Source organism: Pleurodeles waltl, chromosome 8, assembly GCF_031143425.1.
Source record: "Pleurodeles waltl isolate 20211129_DDA chromosome 8, aPleWal1.hap1.20221129, whole genome shotgun sequence".
Taxonomy (NCBI): Eukaryota; Metazoa; Chordata; class Amphibia; order Caudata; family Salamandridae; genus Pleurodeles; species Pleurodeles waltl.
Genome location: NC_090447.1, coordinates 672474332 through 672497538, shown reverse-complemented (window position 1 = coordinate 672497538; position 23207 = coordinate 672474332). Strand labels below are relative to the sequence as shown.

At 44.9% G+C, this 23207-nt stretch overlaps 1 protein-coding gene across 4 annotated transcripts in view; it reads left to right on the top strand.

Annotated features, from left to right (window-relative positions):
• Positions 1 to 22204, top strand: part of HHLA2 (HHLA2 member of B7 family) — a 1624464-nt gene extending 1602260 nt beyond the window's left edge. For all 4 annotated transcript variants that reach the window (XM_069204789.1, XM_069204791.1, XM_069204790.1 and 1 more), the window contains one exon: positions 18341 to 22204. Coding sequence is in view for 2 of the 4 variants with exons in the window: in XM_069204791.1 (XP_069060892.1) it covers positions 18341 to 18384 (44 nt within the window). In the remaining 2 variants the exon portion in view is untranslated. The remainder of the gene's footprint in view (positions 1 to 18340) is intronic.
• The last annotated feature ends 1003 nt before the right edge of the window (positions 22205 to 23207 follow it).

Here is a 23207-nt window from a genome sequence, read left to right as displayed (position 1 = left end):
TCCATCTCAGAGGTTCCAGCCGAGGTTGCGGAAGTGCTGCATCATTTTGCCTCCCTGTCAGGTCTGCATGTTAACTGGGGCAAATCGTGTTTGTTCCCATTTCATCCAGAGTCAAGGGACCCGGCCTTGCAGCTTTCTGGTGCCCCAGTTCTCTGGCAACCCAGAACCTTCAAATCTCTTGGGATCCAAGTATATCACTCAGAAACTGATTTACATGACGGCAACATTAAGAGTGCATACTCCTCCATCCGCACACAAATTACCTTCTGGCAGATGCTACCGTTGTCTGTGGCAGGGCGAGTGGCCCTCCTGAAGATGGCAGTACTTCCCCGCCTTTTATACTACTTTTCCAACCTGCCCTTTTATATTCTGACAAAGCTTTTCCAGGAGCTAGAGCCCAAGATGACGGAGTTCATTTGTAATATTGGCTGCTGCAGGGTGACATTGGTGAAACTATGTGCGCCACTGGACAGAGGCGGTTTGGCTGTGCCTAACCTGGAACACTATTATTTGGCTGCCCAACTGCAGTGGGTGACTAGCTGGCTTTTGGGCCAACACTTATCGGACATGGCCACAGCGAGGCTGCAGTGGCCTCTGGCCAGCATATTTCATTTATTCCACCCAAATACACACACCAGGGTACCAAACTCCCTTAATTTAGGGGTGGCACGCCAAAGTTACTGTACGAGTATCAATATTACATGCTCGATGACTCCCTATGCGCCAGCACTGACTTCATTGGACACCCCCAGGAGCACTAATTTGACGTCGACAGTAGAGGTACAATCATGGCATGCAGCCATAATACACTCATTAGGAGATCTATACAGGGAGGGCACACTGATTTCCTTTGACACTCTGGCAGTGGAGACTGGTCTACTGCCGGGACAGTTTCTGCTTTATAATTCATTGAAAGCATCTTTGTCCCTTCGCTTGGAACACATATTGGTGTAACTACCAACCCACCTGATGATCCAATACATGCAGGTTATGGGTCGGGTCACACACCTGGTTCACTGGCTAGGTAGCTCATTACAAATATATACCACACCTGCATATGCTGTTCTGCACGCCCGATGGGAAGGCGATCTCACCAGGCCCTTCACAGATAGGAAACACATGTTCTGCGGAAGACACGCTTCCGCCTGATCCAATTTTACATACTACAGAGGGCGTATCACACTAGTGAGAAGATTAATAGGTATTTTCACAGGACTGATGCGTCCTGTCCCAGGTGTGCATTGGTCACAAGTGACTTCTTGCACATGATGTGGTTGTGCCCTTCATTGTGCACCTACTGGCGAGATGTGGCCTCCCACCTTTCTACCTACACGGCACACCCAGCATTAACCAGTTGGGAAGCCTGCCTATTGAGATTATTCCCCAGACCTAGGAAACACAAGGCAAGTTCCAGTTTCTTGGACTTGGGACTGTTGACAGCATGGCACTTCATTACAAAGAGATGGAGGGAGTCTGAACCTCCGCATTTAGGGACATGGCCATATTCTTTCTTGGTATAGGCACAAGCTGAGGACGCAGCATTGTGTAGGGAGGACACACTGGGGTGGCGCAAGTATCCACTATCCGCTAGCTGGGAAAACATGCTCACTGAGCTTGAGACACTACAGGATATACCTGATGGCAACCTGGAGACCTAGAGGTGTAGTGTCCATTTTGCATTGTTTGTGGGATGGAGGGAGTGGTTCGTAATCCTGTTGCAGGGAACTGTACAGCATTAGCAGTCTGAATTGGTGCATATCCCTGCCTCTAGAAAACAGAAGGGACTGAGTGGATAAGTTGGGGGTGTGGCAGTGGGTTGAATGTGGGTGGGACGTTGTTAATAGGCTCTGGTTATGTTTGTTAAACTCACTATTGTTATCACTTGCTACCTCAAGTTGTGCCGAAGCACACACATTATGAAACAGATGCATTCTTTACATATACTGTACCGGCCTGACAGACCTGCTTACTTGTTATAGGACTACCAGCACTGGATGGCCGTCTTCACTGGAGCATGTTTTGAACTTAGATGCGCCAAGAGATACGACTGTTAGTACGGGACCTCCCTATAAATCGTCACAATGTAAGATGTAGTTGCTCTAGATCAGATGAATATATATATATATATATATATATATATATATATATATATATATATATATATATATATATATATATGTATTCTGTAGCATACATCCACCGGAGATATGTCTAAGGACTTGGTCCACCATGGTACATGATCTCAGGAAACTGCAGGAATAGGCTGTCATGAGGGGCTCCGCTGTACACCATGCTAGCTAGCTACGGGTTCACCTGGCTGAGAACTTGGAGACTTCCTAGGTTCTAGGGGGGTACTTTATGGGCACCATGCACTACCTAACAAGAATTTCTCCTTCTATTTGTATACCTTACACTGCTAGCTAGGTCCATGCATACAGAAGCAAGGGTGGGGTGGGTGGGGTTTGTGTTGTTTGTTCATCAGACTAATGTATGCTAATGTATGGAGAGTTGATCCCCCATTCTGCTACCAAGTGTGTTTTCTTCTTGGGCATAATGTGGCATGTTATCATTGTGCATTTCTGTATATCCTTTTCTCCAATTCCAGGGTACGCGGTTGATGCCTGAACAATTATTTCACCAATACAATTCTAGGTGGTTCTAGCAGATCCCCTGAACAGACTATTTCTCTGTGCCATGATATACTGTATTCATCTTTGCTTAGGGGGATCGTGGCATGGGACAGTTAATATTTCAGGATTGTCTGCATCTTTTTTGCTACTCTGTCTTGACTGTATCATGCAATGTAAACTCAATAAAATTTGTTTCAGAAAAAACAGAGCACCAAATGCTATACAGGCCATTCACACACCTTTTGTATGTGACACACACAAGACCATTCACACCGTCAGCCATGGGCTCAGCAGAATACAATGCTCACATCATCAGACAATTTAGAGACAATTTACACCCTGGCAGAGAAAGACACAAAAGACAAATAGCATTGCACAACCATCTATTCCTCAAGTGCACACAAATAGTGGCTGTATTTTTCACAATAATTAGCGAAGGTTCAAAATGTAAAATTTTATTAACAAGAGATTCCACAAAAAAATATATACTATTAATAACTGAAAGGTCAAAAACTGAACCAATGACTCACAGCTTGTGAACTGTAATGCCACATCAAGGCACCAACCGCTTTACAGGCCATTCACACACTTTTCATATGAAACACGCACAAGACCATTCACACTGCCAGCCGCTGGCCCAGCACATTACTACACTCACATCAACAGACAGTGTAATTTAAGGGCCCTTCACTTTCACATACCCATATGACTGACACAGCAATCACACAAGCTAGCGGTTGACGAAATGTGTGGACTGGCATTTGGCTAGCAGTGTGTGTGTAGTGACCAGCAGCAAGTGACTACTCACACACTGCCAGCCAAATGCCAGCTCATACACACAGCCTGCCAAGTGCCAGTCCACGCACACTGCCAGCCAAGCATTAGTTCACTGACACTGCCATCACAATTTTTTTAGCAAAAAATAAAACACAAACCAACTGGAAGTAGATACAAATCTACACCTACAAACATAGCAGCTTTAACTAAATACATCACACTAACGCCAACCGTGAAATCTGAACAAAAAATATAAAATGATACAGACAAGTCAGCTCACCTTTACGCTTGTGGTAGCTTCCAATAACTCCGCTGCAGGTGGTACAATTTAAAACATGCAGGCACACATAGCCCAGGATTAGAAGGACACTGGGGGCAGTACACAAGACTCTCCTTCTGCATTCCTCTTTGAATACAGACCCTACATCTCTTACTGGGATACCTTTTTTGGGGCGTGGGAGGAATGTAATCAGGAAAGCGTGATCTTTCAATCTAGCCACATCCACCACCACTCCAACTCTAGGAACACTTGCCTGTTACACTGCAACAAGGCTCCCTATCACAGACTGCTGAAACTGAACAAATGACATCTTTAAAAAATCCTTGAATACAAAAACATTGAAGGCTGCTAAATGGAATAAATGGATACCCAACTTCTTATACCAAATGTAAGCCCTACAAACAGCAGTGTAAGGCTACAACCTCTGATCTACTCTATCAACACCACCCATGTGCTTATTGTAGTCTAAAATGTACACAGGTTTGCACACTTCAACAACCTGACCTCAAACAGTCACAGGTGAAGTACTTTCATCATGAATGTTTGTCAGCATGTGGACATGTCTCTTGACTGAAAATTTCACACCTAGAAGTTCATCATTATGCAAGGCACTGCACTGTCCCTTCTGAAACTTTTAGTATACAAAATCTTCAGGTAGATTGGGCCACACATTGTCCACTTTGAAAAAGTCCCTGAACAACTGCACACCAGTGTAGAAGTTATGTATGTATAAATGGTAACCTTTTTTAAAAAAACTTCTCTACCAAGTTCCCACACAACTTTCTCACTCACTCCAAAAGTGGAAATATTGGGGGAGTCAATAGTGGAGTCACTACTAGTGTACACCTTAAAATTATCTGGTATTACCTTGCAGACAGCATATACATCTAAATTCCATAATATACCCTCTTTCTAGGAATGTACTGCCTAAAAACCAAACGGACCTTGGACAGGACCAAAGTCTCATCCACAGGTATTTCTTTCCATGGAATATAGATCTCAAAAAGTTGATCTACAAAGTGATCAATGCAGGCCGAATCTTAAAAAGATTATCACAATCAGGGTGATCTTGTGGCAACGTTGAAGCATTATCAGCAAAATGCAGCCTCTGAAGCAGAAGCAAATACTGATCATGACTCGTGGTTACAGGAAATACAGCCATTGCCATCAAGGGACTAGTAGACTGTTATGAAGACAGCAACAGCTTCCTTATCAAGCCCATCAGAACAAATAAACCCAAGAACTTCTTCAACTCCTCCACTTTTGTGGGAGTCCACCGGCTAGCTCTAGAGTGGGACTGAAGTCTGGCACTGTTGTTCCTCAAATACCATTCAGCAATCAAAATAGTCTTGTCAACAGTCTCATCCAAAAATACACCACTCATAAACAACTGATAGACATTAATTGTCCAAAGGTTTTCAGTATTCACTCTACGCCCTGTGACACTAGTTAAAGCAGGCAAATCCGGTTGTACCATGTTTGGGGCAACCCAGAGTTCACCACTTCCAATGAAAAACCTTTCATCCCATATTCTGCAATCCAGATGCCTCTTGCTGCACTACCAGCACATCGGTGTCCTCCTCTAAAAGAGGCCCTTCCTCCTCACTGAGAGGGGCTTCATCACCAGATGATTCCCCTCAAACAGAAAATTCACTGCCAGAATCTTAGACTGCCTCCTATGTCTCAGATGCAGAGTCAGTCTCATAATCATGGTCACAGGATGAATCAAAAAGCATACCAACAACCCTCTGAGGAGTGATCCTAAGGCTAGCCATAATCCTTAGTAATAAAAGTAACTTGATAAATAAGTCAACAATAAACAACACTGTGTAAAATAAGTAATATATAAAGTGTGGCTTTATCAAACTGAAAGTAAAACTACTGGTAATCTAGAAGGAAAAGGCGATCAAAACAAAACATACAAAGACCTATATAGTCAAAAATGATACCACTCACTTACCAGAGATAGCTAGACTCACCAGCACCAACTCTGTACAGACACAGCTAGCACCAACAATCTCCCACTAGAAAGGAAAAACAAAAGAAAATTACACAATACACATTGGCCCTCATTCTGACATTGGCCAACATACTGCCGCAGTGGCGAATATCCGTTTGCCATATTATGACACACACACACCAAACTGACAGAATACTGCCACATACACAAATCCACCAGCCCAAAGGTCAGTGGTAAAGTGTTGGTACGAACATCCATACCATTACGTCAACAAAACACATCCCACCACCGTATGACCCATGAATCACCACGGCGGACATTCAATGGCGGTAAACCATTGGCAGTACTATCCAGCACTCTCAGAATGGCCACCCAAATACAAAACAACACAACATTGGCCTAAATGAAAATCACACACCTGACACCCATACACACACCACACATACTCACCCATAGCACTATTAAACACACACCCACGTTACACACAACCCTTTACGAATACCAATAAGTGCCACAAGACTAATACGAAAACCATTGAGACAACTACACGCACACAACACAAATACCTATCCATCAGTCACGCACCCCACATCCCACACCCCACCACATCACTTAATACTTTCTACACAACACATACCACACAACACCCATGTCCCCACTAAGGCACCCCTGTTTCACTGATAAGGAGTTGCGGGTCATGGTCGAGGAAATTGTCAGGGTAGAGCCACAGCTGTTTGGAGCACAGGTACAGCAAATATCCATTGCCAGGAAGATGGAGTTATGGCGGGGAATCGTGGACAGGGTGAAAACCGTGGGACAGCATCAGGAAGAGGTGGACCGACCTACCGGGGTAGGTACGTTCCATGGCAGCAAGACCCCAGCTCGCCATCCATAGGACTTGCGCTGGACCCCCACAGCTCACAGCATGGGAGGAGCAAGTCTTGGCAATACTACATCCTGAGGGACTCACTGGAGTAGCCGGAGGACTGGACATTGGTGAGTCAATATGTACTACTAATAACCCCCCATACCTGCATGCCATCTCACCACCTCACCCTCACTCCCATCACTCCACTCCATCCCACACACTGCATCTACACATCTGAGTAACCCCAATGCCAAGCCCTGCATGCTATACCAATGCATGGACAGCCATCCCAGCCCTACATTGACACCCATCACCAAAGCATGCGTAGCATGGAGAACTAACATGCGCACAATCCATCACCACACACAATCAAAGGTTCATGAGGGAATGGACAGCACACCAGCAGACCCCTACCACTAACCAGTCGACTGGCCAGCCCACACTTCCGCTGAAGCTAGTGGGCAGGAAGCCCTGCCACAGGACCCACAGGGCACCAGCACCCCTCCTCCTACAGAAGGTGAACTACCCGGCAAACGTTCCCTGCGACCCAGACAGAAGCCAGAGACACTTACCAATACCAAGACCACTGCCAGGAAAAGAGACTCTCCTGAATGTCCCCCTTGTGTACCTCTTTGTCACCTTGTCCACTTTGAACTACCTTTGCTCCCCTTCCTATGGCCCCTTGTACACTGGACCTGTGCTACAAACACACTGGAAACAATACCCTGGACTTTCCTCAACCATCACCCCATTCTATTGCACTTTTCCCTCAATTATTTGTACTACAATAAACACCCTTAAAGGTGTTTTATGTGATAAAAATGTGCACATATGGAAACAGTCACATCATGTGCAAATGATCTGAACACTGTGATAGCATACATTTTATGACATGTATCTGTCTGTAGTCATCACATCAGTACACTATTGTCATATCACCAACATCTGCAAAATGAGAAACCATAGGTGACAGTACGTGGAGAGGCAAAGGAGGTGAATGCCATCCTGCTACAGCCAGACAGAAAACATCAATAATCAGAGGAATGGTCAACTCCACTGACGCACTGCCTCACCTGTGTGTCATTGGAAGTATTGACGTATAACTTATGTTCTGTTGTCCACATTCTCATCCTCACTGTCCTCATCCTCACTGTCCTCAGGGTCCACTGCTGCCACAGGGGCATTTCCGGTCTCCTCCTCCTGCAGATAAGGCACATGTCATTTGAGAACCAGGTTGTGCAAAATGCAGAATTCCAATACTATCTGGCAGACCTTCTCGAGTGAGTAGCACAGGCATCCACCTGTCAGATGGAGGCATCTGAACCTGCCCTTCAGGAGGCCGAAGGTCCTTTCAATAACTCTCCTGGTTCGCCCAGGTGCATCATCCCAACAATTCTCTGCTCCTGTCCTGGCATTCCTCACAGGGGTCAGAAGCCACAATAGGTTTGGGTAGCCAGAGTCACCAGCAAGTATTGAGGGACAAACATTATCCTTACACAATTGTATGGGGTCAACGCCAGAAGGCATACACTGACATACATTAGGTGGGGAGTCAGGCTCACCAATTAGCCACACCCTGTGCCTCTGTAGTTGTGCCATCACATTTGGGATGCTGTTATTCCTCAGGATGAAGGCATCATGCACTGACCCAGGATACTTGGCAGTGACTTGGGAGATGTACTGGTCAGCCAGGCACATCATTTGCACATTGAGTGAGTGGAAACTCTTCGGATTCCAGAACACTTTGTCATTCTGGTGGTGGGGTACAAACGTAACATGTGTACCGTCAATCACCCCAATAATGTTGGGTATATGTCCTATTGCATAGAATGCGGCCTTCACAGTGGCCAAATCTTCCACGTGGGGAAAGCAATATAGCTGCACATGTGTTTCACCAGGGCAGACAAAACACTTGCCATCACGGTTGAGAACATTAACTGTGACATTCCTGATGCCAAGCCCACTGTCACTTGGAAAGAACCAGTTGCCAGGAAACAGAGCACTGATAGACCTGCACTAGAAAGGGGATCCCAGTGGAATGACGGATAGCTGATATCAGGTCAGGCTCCAAGTGGGCACACAGCTTTGTGATTGTGGCCCTGTCCAGTCTATAGGTGAGTGCTATGTGCCTGTCCTCCAGTGTAGCCAAGTCCACAAGGGGTCTGTACACGGGGGCTTGTCTCCTCCTCCGATTCCTACACAGTGGTAGCTATCTAAGGGACACAAAAGTGAGTAGGCTGTCACAATTTGAACAATGGAACCACCACCTCAGTGTACATAGAGCAGTAACGTGATGGTACATTGGTAATGGCAATGTATGTGTAAATTATGGAAATGGTGCAGTTCTTGATTATCTGAATATTGTCCACCACCATAAAATGGCAAACGCCTGCCCTGTATGTAGGGACAGCTGGAAGTGAGGTAACTCCGCCAGCATTGCGTGTCATGGCGGAAGGCGGTCTTGTACCGCCGAGCTATTCCTCATTGGATATAATAGGGCTCTATGGAGTACAGTGGCCAATGGGGATCACCGGCGACGGTGACAGTGTACACCGCCGCGGACATGACTGCCATTTTCTGTCTATAACCTCACTTGATTTCTGACTTTCCACAGGACAACACCTACACTGCGTGTGCTGCTGTGACCTATGTCTGGATTCCTGCCATTGCAGTCTAACCTCTGAAAGGGCCCCTGCTTTCACTTCGAAGAAGTTGGTCTGGATTCCTGCCATTGCAGTCTAACCTCTGAAAGGGCCCCTGCTTTCACTTCGAAGAAGTTGGAGTGGTTGGTGGATGGGGTCCTACCCCTGTATGAACAGCTGTAGTGGCCCCCAGACCAACAGGTGAGTACACCTTGAGCATGATGTATGTGACAAGGTTGCATGGAGATGTGTGTGCAAGCATCATGTCATTTGGGGGGGTTGTATGTCTGGTTGTACTGTACATGGTGGGCGCTGGGTGATGTGTGTGCCAATGGTGATGGAAGGAGATTTGTGGGTCATATGTGTGACAGGCTGGATTGTATGTGTAATGGTGTCCTCCTGTCTGTATTACCTCTGCAGGTCAGCACCCATCAGAAGAAGGGATTGTGGGGTGCCATCACCAAGGACGTGAGGACCCTGGGGTCTATAGGAGGCAGAGCATCCACTGTAGGAAGAGGTGGGAGGACCTCAGATACTGGGCCCCGGAAGACCACGGAGTCCTAGCTGGGGATGGGCTCCCAACGAGGGTGGGGTGCCATTACAACCTGACCGCCCCTGAAGGCCCACATACTGGCAGTGGCCTAACCAGAGCTGGATGGGTGCTTGAGGTCATCACAGCAGCCACAAGGGGGTGAGCACAGTGTGCGTTACAACTATGATTGGTATGTGACATAGGAACCTGGTGGTGGGTGTCAGTTAGTGAGTGCCCCTTAATGCCAGCTCAGAGAACGCAGCGTGATCCAGCTCAAGGGTAATGGTTGTATTGCTAAATCTGGTAACCTAGCTAGGTATCATTCCATGTCAGACAGGACTTAGTGATTTCCAGGAGGGGTGTAGTTGGTGGGGGCTGGCTCACATCTTGCTGTGGTACTTAGCCAATGTAATGCCGGTGCGATGCATGGTGCTCAATCCTGATCCCTGTGTGTGACGGTAATGTGTATGCCATCCGTGGTGTTGGTGATGCAATTGACCCATTGCTCCCTTTCTCTCTCTCCCCCTTTTTTCTTCTGTCATCCTGTCCATGTGTGCATTAGCATCATCTGGTGGAGGAGCCAGGACACCGGCTACAGAGGGAGCTGCATCCCACAGGACCCAAGAGGCAGAGTCCACTGACGTCAGTGGAACGGAAGGCGATGGGACAACCACGGCAAAGACAGGTGACATCACTATCTCAGATACTTCCTCCGATGGATGCTCCCTAGTGGTGGCTGACACCATCGGGACCTTCCCAGCTTCAGGTATAGCTGCCACCCCGTACCAGCACTGCCCTCCCAGTAGCCCCTCACCCATTTGCCTATTCCCGCTCACCCAGGAGGGTGGGCATCTCCTTTGCCCCAGGCACCTCAGGCCCTGCCCCCGTGAACCCTGCTGCCCTCAGTGAGGAGGCTATTGACCTCCTGAGGCCCATCTCTGTAGGGCAGTCAACCCTTTTGAATGCCATCCAGGGGCTGGCATCTCAGATTCAGCAATGCAATACATTCCTGGAGGGCATTCATAGTGTATTGGCGGCCCAACAGAGATTGTTCCAGGCTCTGGCCTCCTCTCTGATGTCAGCCATTGTTCCTGTTCCTACAGTCCCCCTCCAACTACCACTTCCGAGTCCCAATCTCCTCGACCCATCCCAGGCACACATACAGACAAGCATGCACAAAAAACATCACACAAGAGAGGCACAGACAAACACAGACAGCACAATTCAGGCCACATGCACTCACACAAACAGACAGTTGCACACACAACAACATCCACTGCCTCCACTGTCTCCCCCTCCTTCTCCTCCTCCTCTTCCCTCACTGTCACATCCGCACTCACATCTGCATGCACTGCATCAACAGCCACCACCACCATCGCCACACCAAGCAGCACACATACCTCACTTGCAGACACCTCCACAACATCCATCCAAGCGTCCCCTGTGTCCTCTCCCACCCTGTCTGCCCCTGTCCTAAGATACACAAACACACGCACTCAGACACCCAACAGCCATCCACCTCACATCAGCATACTGCCCATGCACCTGCATCCAAGTCCAGCAAAAATACACCTCCAACAACCACTCCCTCAACCTCCACTCCCATCCCTCCTCCCTCATCCTGCCACACTGTCCCTAAGAAGCTTTTCCATGCCCACCTGGACCTCTTCCCTCCCCATCCCCCTCCCCATCCTGCCCTTAAGAGCAGGGTCACAACGACCCAGCCCAGCACCTCAGCCAACAGTCCAAGGGGACAGTGGAGGCGCCTCCTAGTCGTGGAGGCAAGAAAGGGAAAAGGATCCCACTCCACCACCCAATTGCGGGAAGGATCCTACTCCACCACCCAAGAGAGGGAAGGTTCCCACTCCACCACCCAAGAGAGGGAAGGATCCCACTCCACCACCCATGAGGGGGAGGGGTCTCACTACACCACCCAGGAAAGGGAAGGATCCCAGTCCACCACCCAAGAGAGAGAAGGATCACACTACACCACCCAGCAAAGGGAAGGTTCCCACCCCACCAACTAAGATAGGCAAAAGACCCCCTCCAACAGCAGTGGGCAAGGAGCCCTCACCTCTAGTTGGGACACAGAAGCCCTCACCTTCACCTTGGACACAGCAGCCCTCACCTCCAGCTGGGACACAGCAGCCCTCACCTCCAGTTCAGACACAGCAGCCCTGGCCTCCAGCTGGGACACAGCAACCCTCACCTCTAGTCGGAAACAGCAGCCCTCACCTGCAGTTGGGACACAGCAGCCCTCACCTCCAGCAGAGGGCTTGTAGGCCACCCTCCAGGCACTCTTGAACAAGGAGACCCCTCTAGAACCAGTGGGCAAGTTCCCCAACTCAGGGACTGACTTTGCACTCCCCAGCAAATTAAAATGGGCATGGAGTCCCCTCCAGAACCAATGGACAAGTACCCCAACTCAGGGACTGTGACCTTGCACTCCCCAGCAAATTGAAATGGGCATGGAGCCCCTTCCAGAACCAGTGGGCACGGTCCCCCACCTCAGGGACTGTAAATTTGCACTCCCCAGAAAATTGAAAAGGGCATGGAGCCCCCTCCAGAAGCAGTGGGCAAGTTCCCCACCTCAGAGACTGTGACCTTGTACTCCCCAGCAAAGGAAAATGGGCATGGAGCCCCCTCCAGAACCAGTAGGCAAGTTCCCCAACTCAGGGACTGTGACCTTGCACTCCCCAGCAATTGAAATGGGCACGGTGCCCCGTCCAGAACCAGTGGGCAAGTCCCCCACCTCAGGGACTGTAAATTTGCACTCCCCAGAAAATTGAAAAGGGCATGGAGCCCCCTCCAGAACCAGTGGACAAGGTCCCGAACTCAGGGACTGTGACTTTGCACTCCCCAGCAAATTGGAGTGGGCATGAAGCCCCCTCCAGAACCAGTCAGCAAGTTGCCCAACTCAGGGACTGTGACTTTGCACTCCACCGCAAATTGAAATGGGCATGGAGCCCCCTCTAGAACTACTGGGCAAGTTCCCCAAATCAGGGACTGTGACTCTGCACTCCCCAGCGAATTGAAATGGGCATGGTGCACCCTCTGGAACCAGTGGGCCAGTTACCCAACTCAGGGACTGTGACTTTGCACTCCCCAGCAAATTGAAATAGGCATGGACCCCCCTCCAGAACCGGATGGCAAGTTCCCCAACTCTGGGTCTGTGACTTTGCACTCCCCAGTAAATTGAAGTGGGCATGGAGCCCCTCTCCACAACCAGTGGGCAAGTTCCCCAACTCAGGGACTGTGACTTTCCACTCCCCATCAAATTGAAATGGGCATGGAGCCCCCTCCATAGCCAGTGGGCAGGTTCCCCACTCAGCTGAGGTGCCCCCCACCCCACTTCTCCCTCAGGTGCCTGGCCATTCCCAACATGATGCCCCTGCACAGTGTAGTGCGGATTACGTCAGGGAACGAGTTGGGCTTTTGGACTGTGCCTTGTGGCCATGTGGGCATTTTGTACTTTGGACTGGCCATTGGCCCTTTCAGAACAGTGACTGATGTATTTCTTGTCATATGGACAGTATGGTGGCTGTTAGCATCAGATTACACTATCAGTTCTGGAAAAATGTGGTTTTTACATTATTATGACGTGGGTCCTGTGAAATTGTTTTACTTCTGCAGCTGGTTGTGTGTATGGTGGTTGTGTGTGTGTGTGAATGGTGTGTGTTGTGCGTGTGTGTGTCACTCTCCTTTTCCTCTCTCCCTCTCTTGTGTGCTAGGTAGCTGTACTCACCATTGTTGTCTTCGTCGGCATTGGTGTTACAGGTGGAGCATGGCATAGAAGAGCATCGGGAAGACTTTAAGTTCTGGTCCCATGGTGGCGTTGATCTTCTCTGTGTCTCTGTTGGTGAGTCTTTGGTCTTCTGTGTTCCGTTTCCGCCAGGGCTTTTATGGCGTTGGTACTGCCCCGGAAATCGTGGTTGTTTGCTATGTCTTAATATGGTGGGTAGTACTTTGTCCTCTGCCTGGCTGTTGATGGCTACTGCTGTGGTCACTGTTGTTAACGGCCTGGTGGTTGGTGTGGTACATTGGCTGTCTATGGAAGTTATCACCGCCATGGTCATAATTTAGCGGTAATTACTGCCAGCCTGTTGACAGTATTACCGCCACTTAAACAGTCACCACCAGTGTCATATAACCACCATTGTGTACAACTCCAAGGAGAACTTCACACACAATAAAATACAAGCTAAATGTGCTGCTACTATTACACCATCTTGAAATAACACATTCATACAGGGAAATGATACTCATTTAGAGGAAACACTACAAAAAATGTGTACTTACCAAATACATGCAGCTATATAAGCTGCATATCTACCAGTGCCAAAACCACACACAGGACTCACAGCAAAAGAAATCAAAAGATTTCCACTAAAATTAAAAGGATACCCAAAATATTAAAATCACAAGTGCAAATGATGACAAGAAATAAAAGAGTTAACAATATAAAACGCTATGTCTGCCCATCACCACCCAAATGCCAGTCCACACACACTGTCAGCCAAACACCATCCTACACATGCCGCCAGGCAAATGGCAGTACACATATAGCCAGCCACATGCCAGTATAGGCAGACCGTCAGATGAACTTTAGTTCACACACTCTCTGAAACTTTCCCTGGTGTCTAGTGGCTTTCTGCCCCCCTTGGGGGCAGATTGGCCTACAAATATGGCCAATCTGCCGTTGGGGCCAAAAGTGTACCAATTTATTTCCCTATTAAAGGGCCCCATGGCATATCGAAAAGAAAACCCCTATTGTCTAGTGGGCTTGCCCAAGCGGTCCCTCCCAACAAATTTACCAAATAAAATCCCTAGCATCTAGTGGGCTTTGACCCCCACCCAACCAGGAGGGCAGATTGGACAAAAAAGGCTTAACTAGCCCCAAGAAGGACCGAAACACAGAAAATACATGTTTCTCCCCAGGGCAGCGACCCTTGTCCAAGTGGTTGTTTTCTTTGAATATAAAAAAAAAAACCTGGGTTCTAGTTGGTTTTGACTCCCCCCACCCAGAGGGCAGATCAGCTGAAAGAATGGCCTATCTAGCCTGTGGGAAGGGGCGAAATACAGAAAAACGTGTTCAACCACCCGGGGGAAAGATCAGCCAAAATAACAGCCAATCTAGCCCCCAGGGAGAGCTCAAACATGGAAAAACATGCTGCTCCCAGGGCAATAACCCTTTCCCAGGGGATTGCACCCTTCAAATGCATAAGCAAAAATCCCTGGTGCCTAGTGGGTTTTGACCCCTTGGGGGACAGATCATCTGAAAAAATGGAAGATCTAGCCCCGGGGGCTCTGCAACAAGGAAAAACATGCTGTTTACCAGGGCAGCGACCCTTGCCTTAGGGGTTGCTCCCTTCAAATCCACAATCAAAAATCCCTGGTGGCCTTTGGGTTTTGACCCCGGGGGGAAGATCGGATGAAAAAACAGTTGATCTACCCCCAGGAGTGTCCAAAACATGGAAATATTATGCCCCCAAGAAGCAGCATTTGCCTAAGGGGTTGCTTTCCTAACATAAAACATAAAAGATCCCTGGTGGCTCAGTGTGGAAACAGTGCAGCAGCATTGGCCTTGGCTCTCAGGGAGAGCCAAGGCCAGTGCTGTCACAGAGACGGTGCCCCTAGCACCCTTAAAATGTGCACTATCTGCGCATTCCGAGGGTGCTGACTGGGGGGCTCTACATTGCCGCCCCTGCCTTTCTGCCAGCCTTTCCTTGGTGGGGTCCAGGCCATAGAAAGGCAGACGGAAAAGCAAATTGTAATCAGTACAGCAGTGCCAAACTCGGCAACTCTGTGGCTGACCACGACTTGCACTGCTGCCAACCAGTCAGGATCTCTGATCCTGGCGGTGGCAGCACCTTCCTGGTGGTTCGACTGCCAGCATCATAATGTGGAGGTTGGACTGCCAAGGTTGCAGCAGTCCGACTTCCACTGCGGGTACAGCAGTCCATGAACCTGCCGTACTCATAATGAGGCCCTGAGTCCTGATTTAATGCAACTATTGACTATTGGTGTTTTATTTTTTTCTTGGTGCTATTTTTACTTTAAAATGTCATATCTTTGGTTCCCCCTTTTGGATTTCGGTTATTTTGGGGTAATTTTGTTTATTTAATTTTACTCCATATGTCTAATTTGGTTTAGAATTTTTACTGTTTTGTACTTTGACTGTATTCATGTTTTGTTACTGCATGCATACCTTACGCATTAAGCCTTTCTTCCCTGTGTTGCGGTGACCAGAGTGCTGAGATGATGTTAAATATGTGACTTGGAGGGTTTACCCTAACAAGAATTGTAATTATTTCTTGAGGTCGGTAGTCACCCATCCCAAACATTAATCCAATAATTTACAGTGGCATTTCACAAGTAATGCCAAATGTGCATGCGTGAAAACTAGTCTTATCATGCATTCACTGGAGACGAGCATCGGGTTCTTGTGCAGCGTTGCTGGCAAAATGGCATGTTCACATAAACTGCTAAAGATGAGTTGAAATCAGACGTGCAAAAGAAAAAAAACATGAAATAGATACAAGAAGGAACTTGTCAAATGTAGCCACAAAATGATTAAAGAGAAATGCTCCTGTCAGCTTCCTACAGTTGCCACCCCGAAATTAAACAAAAGTAAGAAAAAGTGTGTACCTAGTTCTAAAAAATACAAAACTTTACCTATTCACTCACTTCACAATAGCGCATCATGCTATGCACAGATAGCAGCTCACAGGCCACTCTGTTTAGCGTGCTTCTCTGAACAGCTTAGACGTCTAAACCTAAACCAAACCCAAACGATTTAGTGGCTTTAGTTAATACTTTGGATTCATACTGCCACTTCATATATTCTATAAACAGTATTGTTTTCATGTTGTAGTTTTCAAAGGAGCCACCAGCTCCATAAGAGCACTTCAGGACTTCTATTATCAGGCCAATTCATGATAATTCATTTGGATGTACAGCGAGGACATGACCGCACAACTATTGACATTAGACTTTTCTACCAACACCATTGGGAATACACATTTGGGAGAGGCAAGTTGGGTGTACAGTAGTTAGATTTTATATTACCATATTTTGTTCCAAAACAGTATCTCCTCAATTTGTCTTTAAAAAGTCTTCATTGAGTGTTTAATCTTTCACAAAGCTCACCAATCAAACACAATATTTAATGTTGATTCTTGAACAGAACTTCAGTGATAGAATGATATAGATTTTCACTGCAAGACATTTTTAATGTTAAATATTCCCTAAAGATAATTTTGGCAACATATGGTTGTACAAAGCTGGAGTCCATAGGTTTGCAGCACTATGTCACACATCATGAAACATTGCCTAAGGAGCTGAGAATTGTTCTAGAACAAAATGCTGTCATTGGGTTGATGGCCCACTTTGCAGAGTTTAAGGGCCTGATTACGAGTACGATGGTCCAGAGGACCGCCTTACCTGCTATGGTGGTCCAACTGCCGCATCCCTGGCAGTCCGTCTGCCTGATTATGATGCTGGCGGTTGGACCGGCACAACACCGCCACCACCACCAGGATCAGAGATCTCGTCGGGTTGGCTGCAGTGAAAGTCTTGATCAGCAATGGTAGTGCAGAATTGTGCACCACCGTGCTGATCATGATGTTCCTTTCTGCCAGCCTTTTCATATTGGGGTCTCAGCCATGAAAAGGCTGGCAGGAAGGCACAGTTGGGGCAACAGGAGGGCCCCTGCACTGCCCTCAACCATGTCGTGGGCAGTGCAGGGACCCCTCCCCTGTCAGCACACTCCAAGTGTGCTGTGTGTGTCGGCATTGGCCTCAGCTCTCTTTGACAGCGAAGGCCAATGATGTTGCATCCGGTCATCCCGGAGGGAACATCATAATACGGCGGCCGCCTCCCCACTGCCATATTGGAGTTCTGGCAGTCTGACTGCCGAACTCCTAATTAGGCCTTAAGTTCAATTACCATACTGTGCTTTGAGAATAAACTTTTTTTGAAGACTGAGCAAAATAGAACATAAGAAACCCTGAATGCTGTCATTCTTGCTAGCGGAGTCCACTGCAAATGGTATTTCTCAGGATTTTTTAAAAACATTAAGTCCTGGCAAAAGAACAATTGCATTGATTTCCAACACTTTGGGCCTGATTTAGATGTCGGTGGAGGGAAATACTCTATCACAAACGTGACGGATATCTCGCCTTCTGTATTATGATCCCATTCTGTCCAATAGGGATCGTAATATATCGGATGGGATATCCATCATGTTTGTGCCGGAGTATTCCCTCCACCGACATACAAATCAGGCCCTTTATGTATTTCTCTTGTATCTATTGTCATACGACCTACTACAAAATAAAAGCATATTTTTCTGTCATATTGAGTCAGAAATGTAAACAATTCTCTTGATTGCAAACATCTACAGAAGGTGTACTAGTCCAGCCCAGTGTTTATCTACCTTTGTAAACTTTACCAACAATAATTGTAGCTTGTGAGTGTAGATGTGTTAAATTAGACCCTCACGCTATGCTGTATCGTTGACATATTAAACCTTGGCATTGTGCATTTCTTGCTGGGGATGTGTTACTGGTTCCATGTTTTTGGAGAGGTTTGCAATATATTTCAATCAAAATTATTATAACCACTTTACTAAACATTTTTTTATTTTTCAGATATAGGCCTGCGGTGTAATCATAATAAAACCCAGAGCATGTGAAGAAAACGTCAGTAGCTATTATGTCTAAGAAGATTTTTACAAGAAGATGCTGAATAATTGATAATAGACTATATTTATATGTGTGTGTATTTCAAAATATGGCTGGAAATGATCAAAGAATAGCAACAGAAACGGAATAAGAATATCAGTGTGACAAGAGTGATATTTGTCAAAACAATTATATTTGTATTCACAAAAAATGTTTAGAAGTAAGTTACAGTTGGGGGTTATTATGATACTACACTATTACACAGCACATTTAAACTGCAAACATGTTAGAAATACAATAGTTATAGTTCTTTTCTTCAAATCATTCATTTCAACATTATTTGACCAACTATATACATGTGAGTGTCTATATATACATATATGTATATATTTATATATGTAAAGACACACGCATATACACAATCATATATATTACAAGAAATAGATACAGCCCTAAGGATTGTAAATGAAACAAACTGGATGGAGATTTTTTTAAATGAAAGGCACTTTGCTCTACAGCTGAACAATTAAAAAAACTGGCTTCTTGTTGAAAAAGACCAGTATGTTGGTAATCTTATTAGGATCAACCAAAGTGTAACAAATTGTAAATGCAGATTTTGAGGAACATATTGGAACATTATCCTTTTTGAGGGAGCAGGAGGCAATATGGCTAAAGGAATCAAGAAAACGATTCTCGATATGACATTGTGGCAAAGCTTGTGCAAAACACATTAGAATGTAAACTGCACTGAACTGCAATATTACAAGTATTGTATATATATATAATATATATATATTATGTATTATGAAGTCCTGACAGCTGAAGACATGTTTTTTGCACATTTGAGACCTGTAATAAAACAAACATTAATGTGTGCCCTGAAATCACAGGAGGTGCTTTAGGAAATAATTACATGTCTGTGTGTGTGTGTGTGTGTGTGTATGTTAGTGTACATGTATTTATATATCTTGTCACTGAAAAACCCTAAAGTTTAAAGAGACTATGGTCATACCCCCCATGCACGGCTTATGACCTCACATATTACATCACTCATGACACGTTCAATGACATCATTGTTGAGATCACTGATAACATAATTGATGACATCACTAAGCACATCACTGATGACATCATTCACTGAGAGAGATTGACTATGCACTTGTTACTCATAAAATTATTTAGTCAGCTGTATGTAGAGCACAAAGCATAAAGCTACAGAACTGCTTATAAAATAGGCATTTGCAACAAGAGTGCCCTTCTTATGGGATTTGTGGGTTTCAAGGGTGTTGACCTTTAATGAACTGTGGTACAAAGGAGGAAGGCTGTACGTAGTATGGACTTCACCACCTAAAAAGTACGGACTTCACCACCTAAAAAGCCTAGGTGGTTCTCCATGAAAATCTGTATGTACTGAAACTTTTATATATACTGGTGTTGAGTATTTCCTTTTATAACATTATACACTTCCTCAAGACAACCATGAAACAGGAGGCAGTGCTTTGTCTTTCCAGAGCTACACACAAAATAAAGGCTGCATGCAGTTGGAGCCTTAGCACAAACCTCCATTTAATGATGAAGAAGAACTGCCCTTTTATTAGAATCACTTTGTTCGGGTTGAATATTTCATTTATGTCGAAGCATGCCTACCTATGGGCCTTTAGCTGTGCGATTACATTTAGTCATTGAAATCACTTGTGTGTAAGAGGAAAACCATATGTAATAGTGGCATGTTGAGGTAATGGTGCTCCTTAATTGAAGGTAGTAGATATTATTAAAGTCTGCTGTGAAGGATGAAGGCCTTACATGGTGATGTATGATGAGGCAGTGATGCTGGGAGGTGGAACATATTTCCAGAACGTTAACTGTGCATAGTTGAATGTGGTGTGTTTTAGGCCTCTCTACTAGTATTTCTATACAAGGAAACAGCTGTGCTTAGCCAGTTCCAAGGAGTGATGGCTCTTTTCACTCAGATCTCTATACACAGTGATAGGTGAGCATAGTAAGTACTGATATTGATTTTCACCATGTATGAAAATCTCTTTTCAATGTCATAAGTGTATGTTTTGGCGTGGTGAATGAGTGTTGTCTTCTGCATTCTGTTACAAAGAAAATGTCTGTATGTAGTAGGTCTCATTCAGGAATCACATTCTTTGCTTACAGCTTAGTGGATGGCAATGGCTGCATGTAGTAGAGTCTGATAACAAACTTGTGTCTCTACTGACACCACTGTGTTGCATTACTTTTGCGTGTTTTACTCTGTATTTAAGGACTGATCTCTGTGCTCTTAATATTTCTTCTGGAAAGTTATACTCCTGTAAAATCATATTTTGGGAGCAGTGTGATGTTGATGTAATCAGTGATCAATGATGTTATTTGAGATGTTATCAGCAATGTCATCAATAATGTCAATTAACGTGTCATGAGTGATGTAATGTGTGAGGTCATAAGCTGTGAATGGAGGAGTACCAGTTATAGTTAGCCCCATAAACTATAACTGGCGAATTTGATGGTAGTTCAAGTTTAAAACCTAACCCTTAGACTGACCTTGTCACCTATCTGTAACGTCCCTTTAACCTTTAGGTTTTTTCAGGGAATTTCACATACAAGTTAAATTTCATTGGTCCTAACTATAAAGTCACTTAAACCTTTGTTTTTTCAGTGAATTTCCAGGATTTGCTATTGGAATTTTATGTATTGCTTACCATCTTAAAGACTTTATCTCCTGTTTGTTTAACTGTAAAAGAAAACAATTTGTATCTCAAATAATAAAATAATAATTATTTTTTCAGCCTGCAAATTAATCTTTGGATCCACCACGAGTCTGACAGGAAGGCTCATTGGCAACTGTCTGGGCTTGTTTCGGGATCCACAATTCTTTGGATTTGTCAAATGTTTTTAAAGATTGAATTTAGCATAAAGGAGATTTTTTTAATAAATAGCAAGGTTAGAGGGTTATTATTAGAGTCAACTAATAATATTGTCTTTTCCTCATTGTTGATTTTAACTTGTTTTTCCCAACTTCGATGGATCGGTGAGGCTTCATTAATTCACAGTGAATCCGATGACACAACCAAATTACACTTCTGATTAGTTATAAACAATCTCCAACTTTTTTGCCAGGAAGTTTCTACCCTTCATGGATAAATGTTCAATAGCAGGACTACAAATGGATTCAGAGGAACAGAGACAGTAAGAGCAGAAATATGATGAAGAACCAAAGAAGAAAGAATCTTTTCCATTGCAATTCTTCAACAACCCCTTTGAGAGAGGAGAACAAGGTGGCCAAAATAATGCAATGCACTATTTACAAGAGGATGGGGGGGTACACTGGGAAGAAGTACTTGCATGGTAGGTCTAGCATGTGGAAAAACATATCTACCATCAACCCTAAAGATCTGGATAAGGTCTTGAAGAAACAGGATGCTTCTGCGATCTCAACTTCTAGTACTAGACCATCATTGAAGCCTGGAGACACAGTGAAACTGAATGTGACTCAAGTACTACCATCCAATGGCCCAAAGCAAGAAACCAGTTGAATTCTGCTCACAATGCAACAATGTCATGAGAATGGAGAGTTGTCATTACCAGCCTTCATCAAGGCTGTTGAAGACCATTAGTGTTAAAAGGATACTTTTTTGTGTTGGACTTCATAATACATTATCCAATCTCATTTTTCTATTCTGTTACTTCTGTTACTGCTGTTGTTGTAGAGCAGCAAAAAAGTATAAATATACAAACAATATTCTGAACAAAAACAAAAAATGGTTATTTTTAGAACCACTTATCTTGGTTCAAGCATAGAAAAAAGTATATGCAGCTTGTTATTGTATTTCTGCCTGAGACTCTTCATGTTTTGATTGTGACTTTTAATGCATGTGAAATAAAGTGCGCATGCATCTAAATCTCTACAAAGTAGTTAGACTATATGTTTACATATGAACATTACATTGTATATATGTGTGCATATATCTGTGTGTATGTATGTGTATGTTTGAATGTCAGTTTAAGTAGTTAAGGACAGGTATGAGAATTGTGAGTGTGTGTGTGGCAGAGTGAGTGTGAGCAAGTGTAGGAAGCTTGTGTCTGTGTGTGAGTGTGTGTGTATGGTTGTATGTGAGTGTGTGTGTGTGGTAGAGTATATATCTGTGCATATGTCTGTGTGTATGTGTGTGTATGTATGAATATCAATTTAAGTATAGTTAGGGGCAAGTATGAGAATCATGAGTGTGTGTGGCAGAGTGAGAGTGAGCACGTGTGAGAAGCTTGTGTCTGTGTGTGTGTGATAGAGTAAGTGTGGGTATGAGGACGTTTGAGAAGCTTGTGTGTGGATCTTTGGCAGTTTGAGTGTAAGGTCAAGTGTAGGCAAGAGTAAGAATCTTGGGTATGTGTGTGTTTCTGTTTGTGTGTATATGTATGTGCATGTATTAGTGTTGGTGTGGCCAAGTGAGAATCTTTGGTATGTCAGTGCGTGTCTTGTGTATATGCATATTTTTGGTATATATGCGTGTATGTATGTGTGTTTTCAGGGATGTGTTGGTGTATACTAGCAATTGTGTGTGTATGAGGACGAATGAAAGTGTGAAGATTTAAATTGTACAATTGGCATAGTATATGTAAGTGAGAGCATTCTTATCAGTGTGTCCGTGTGTTTTTTCTAGATATAAGTGAGATGGTGTTTTTGTGTTCAGAATTTATGTAGGTGAGACTTCGTAAGTGTTTTTTGTCTTAGTAGATGTGTGTCTGTGTGTACATGTGTTTATGTGTGTTTTTATTAATGTAATTTATTTTTCTGAGTGTATATCTGTATGTGTCATATTCATCATTTATTGTAGGA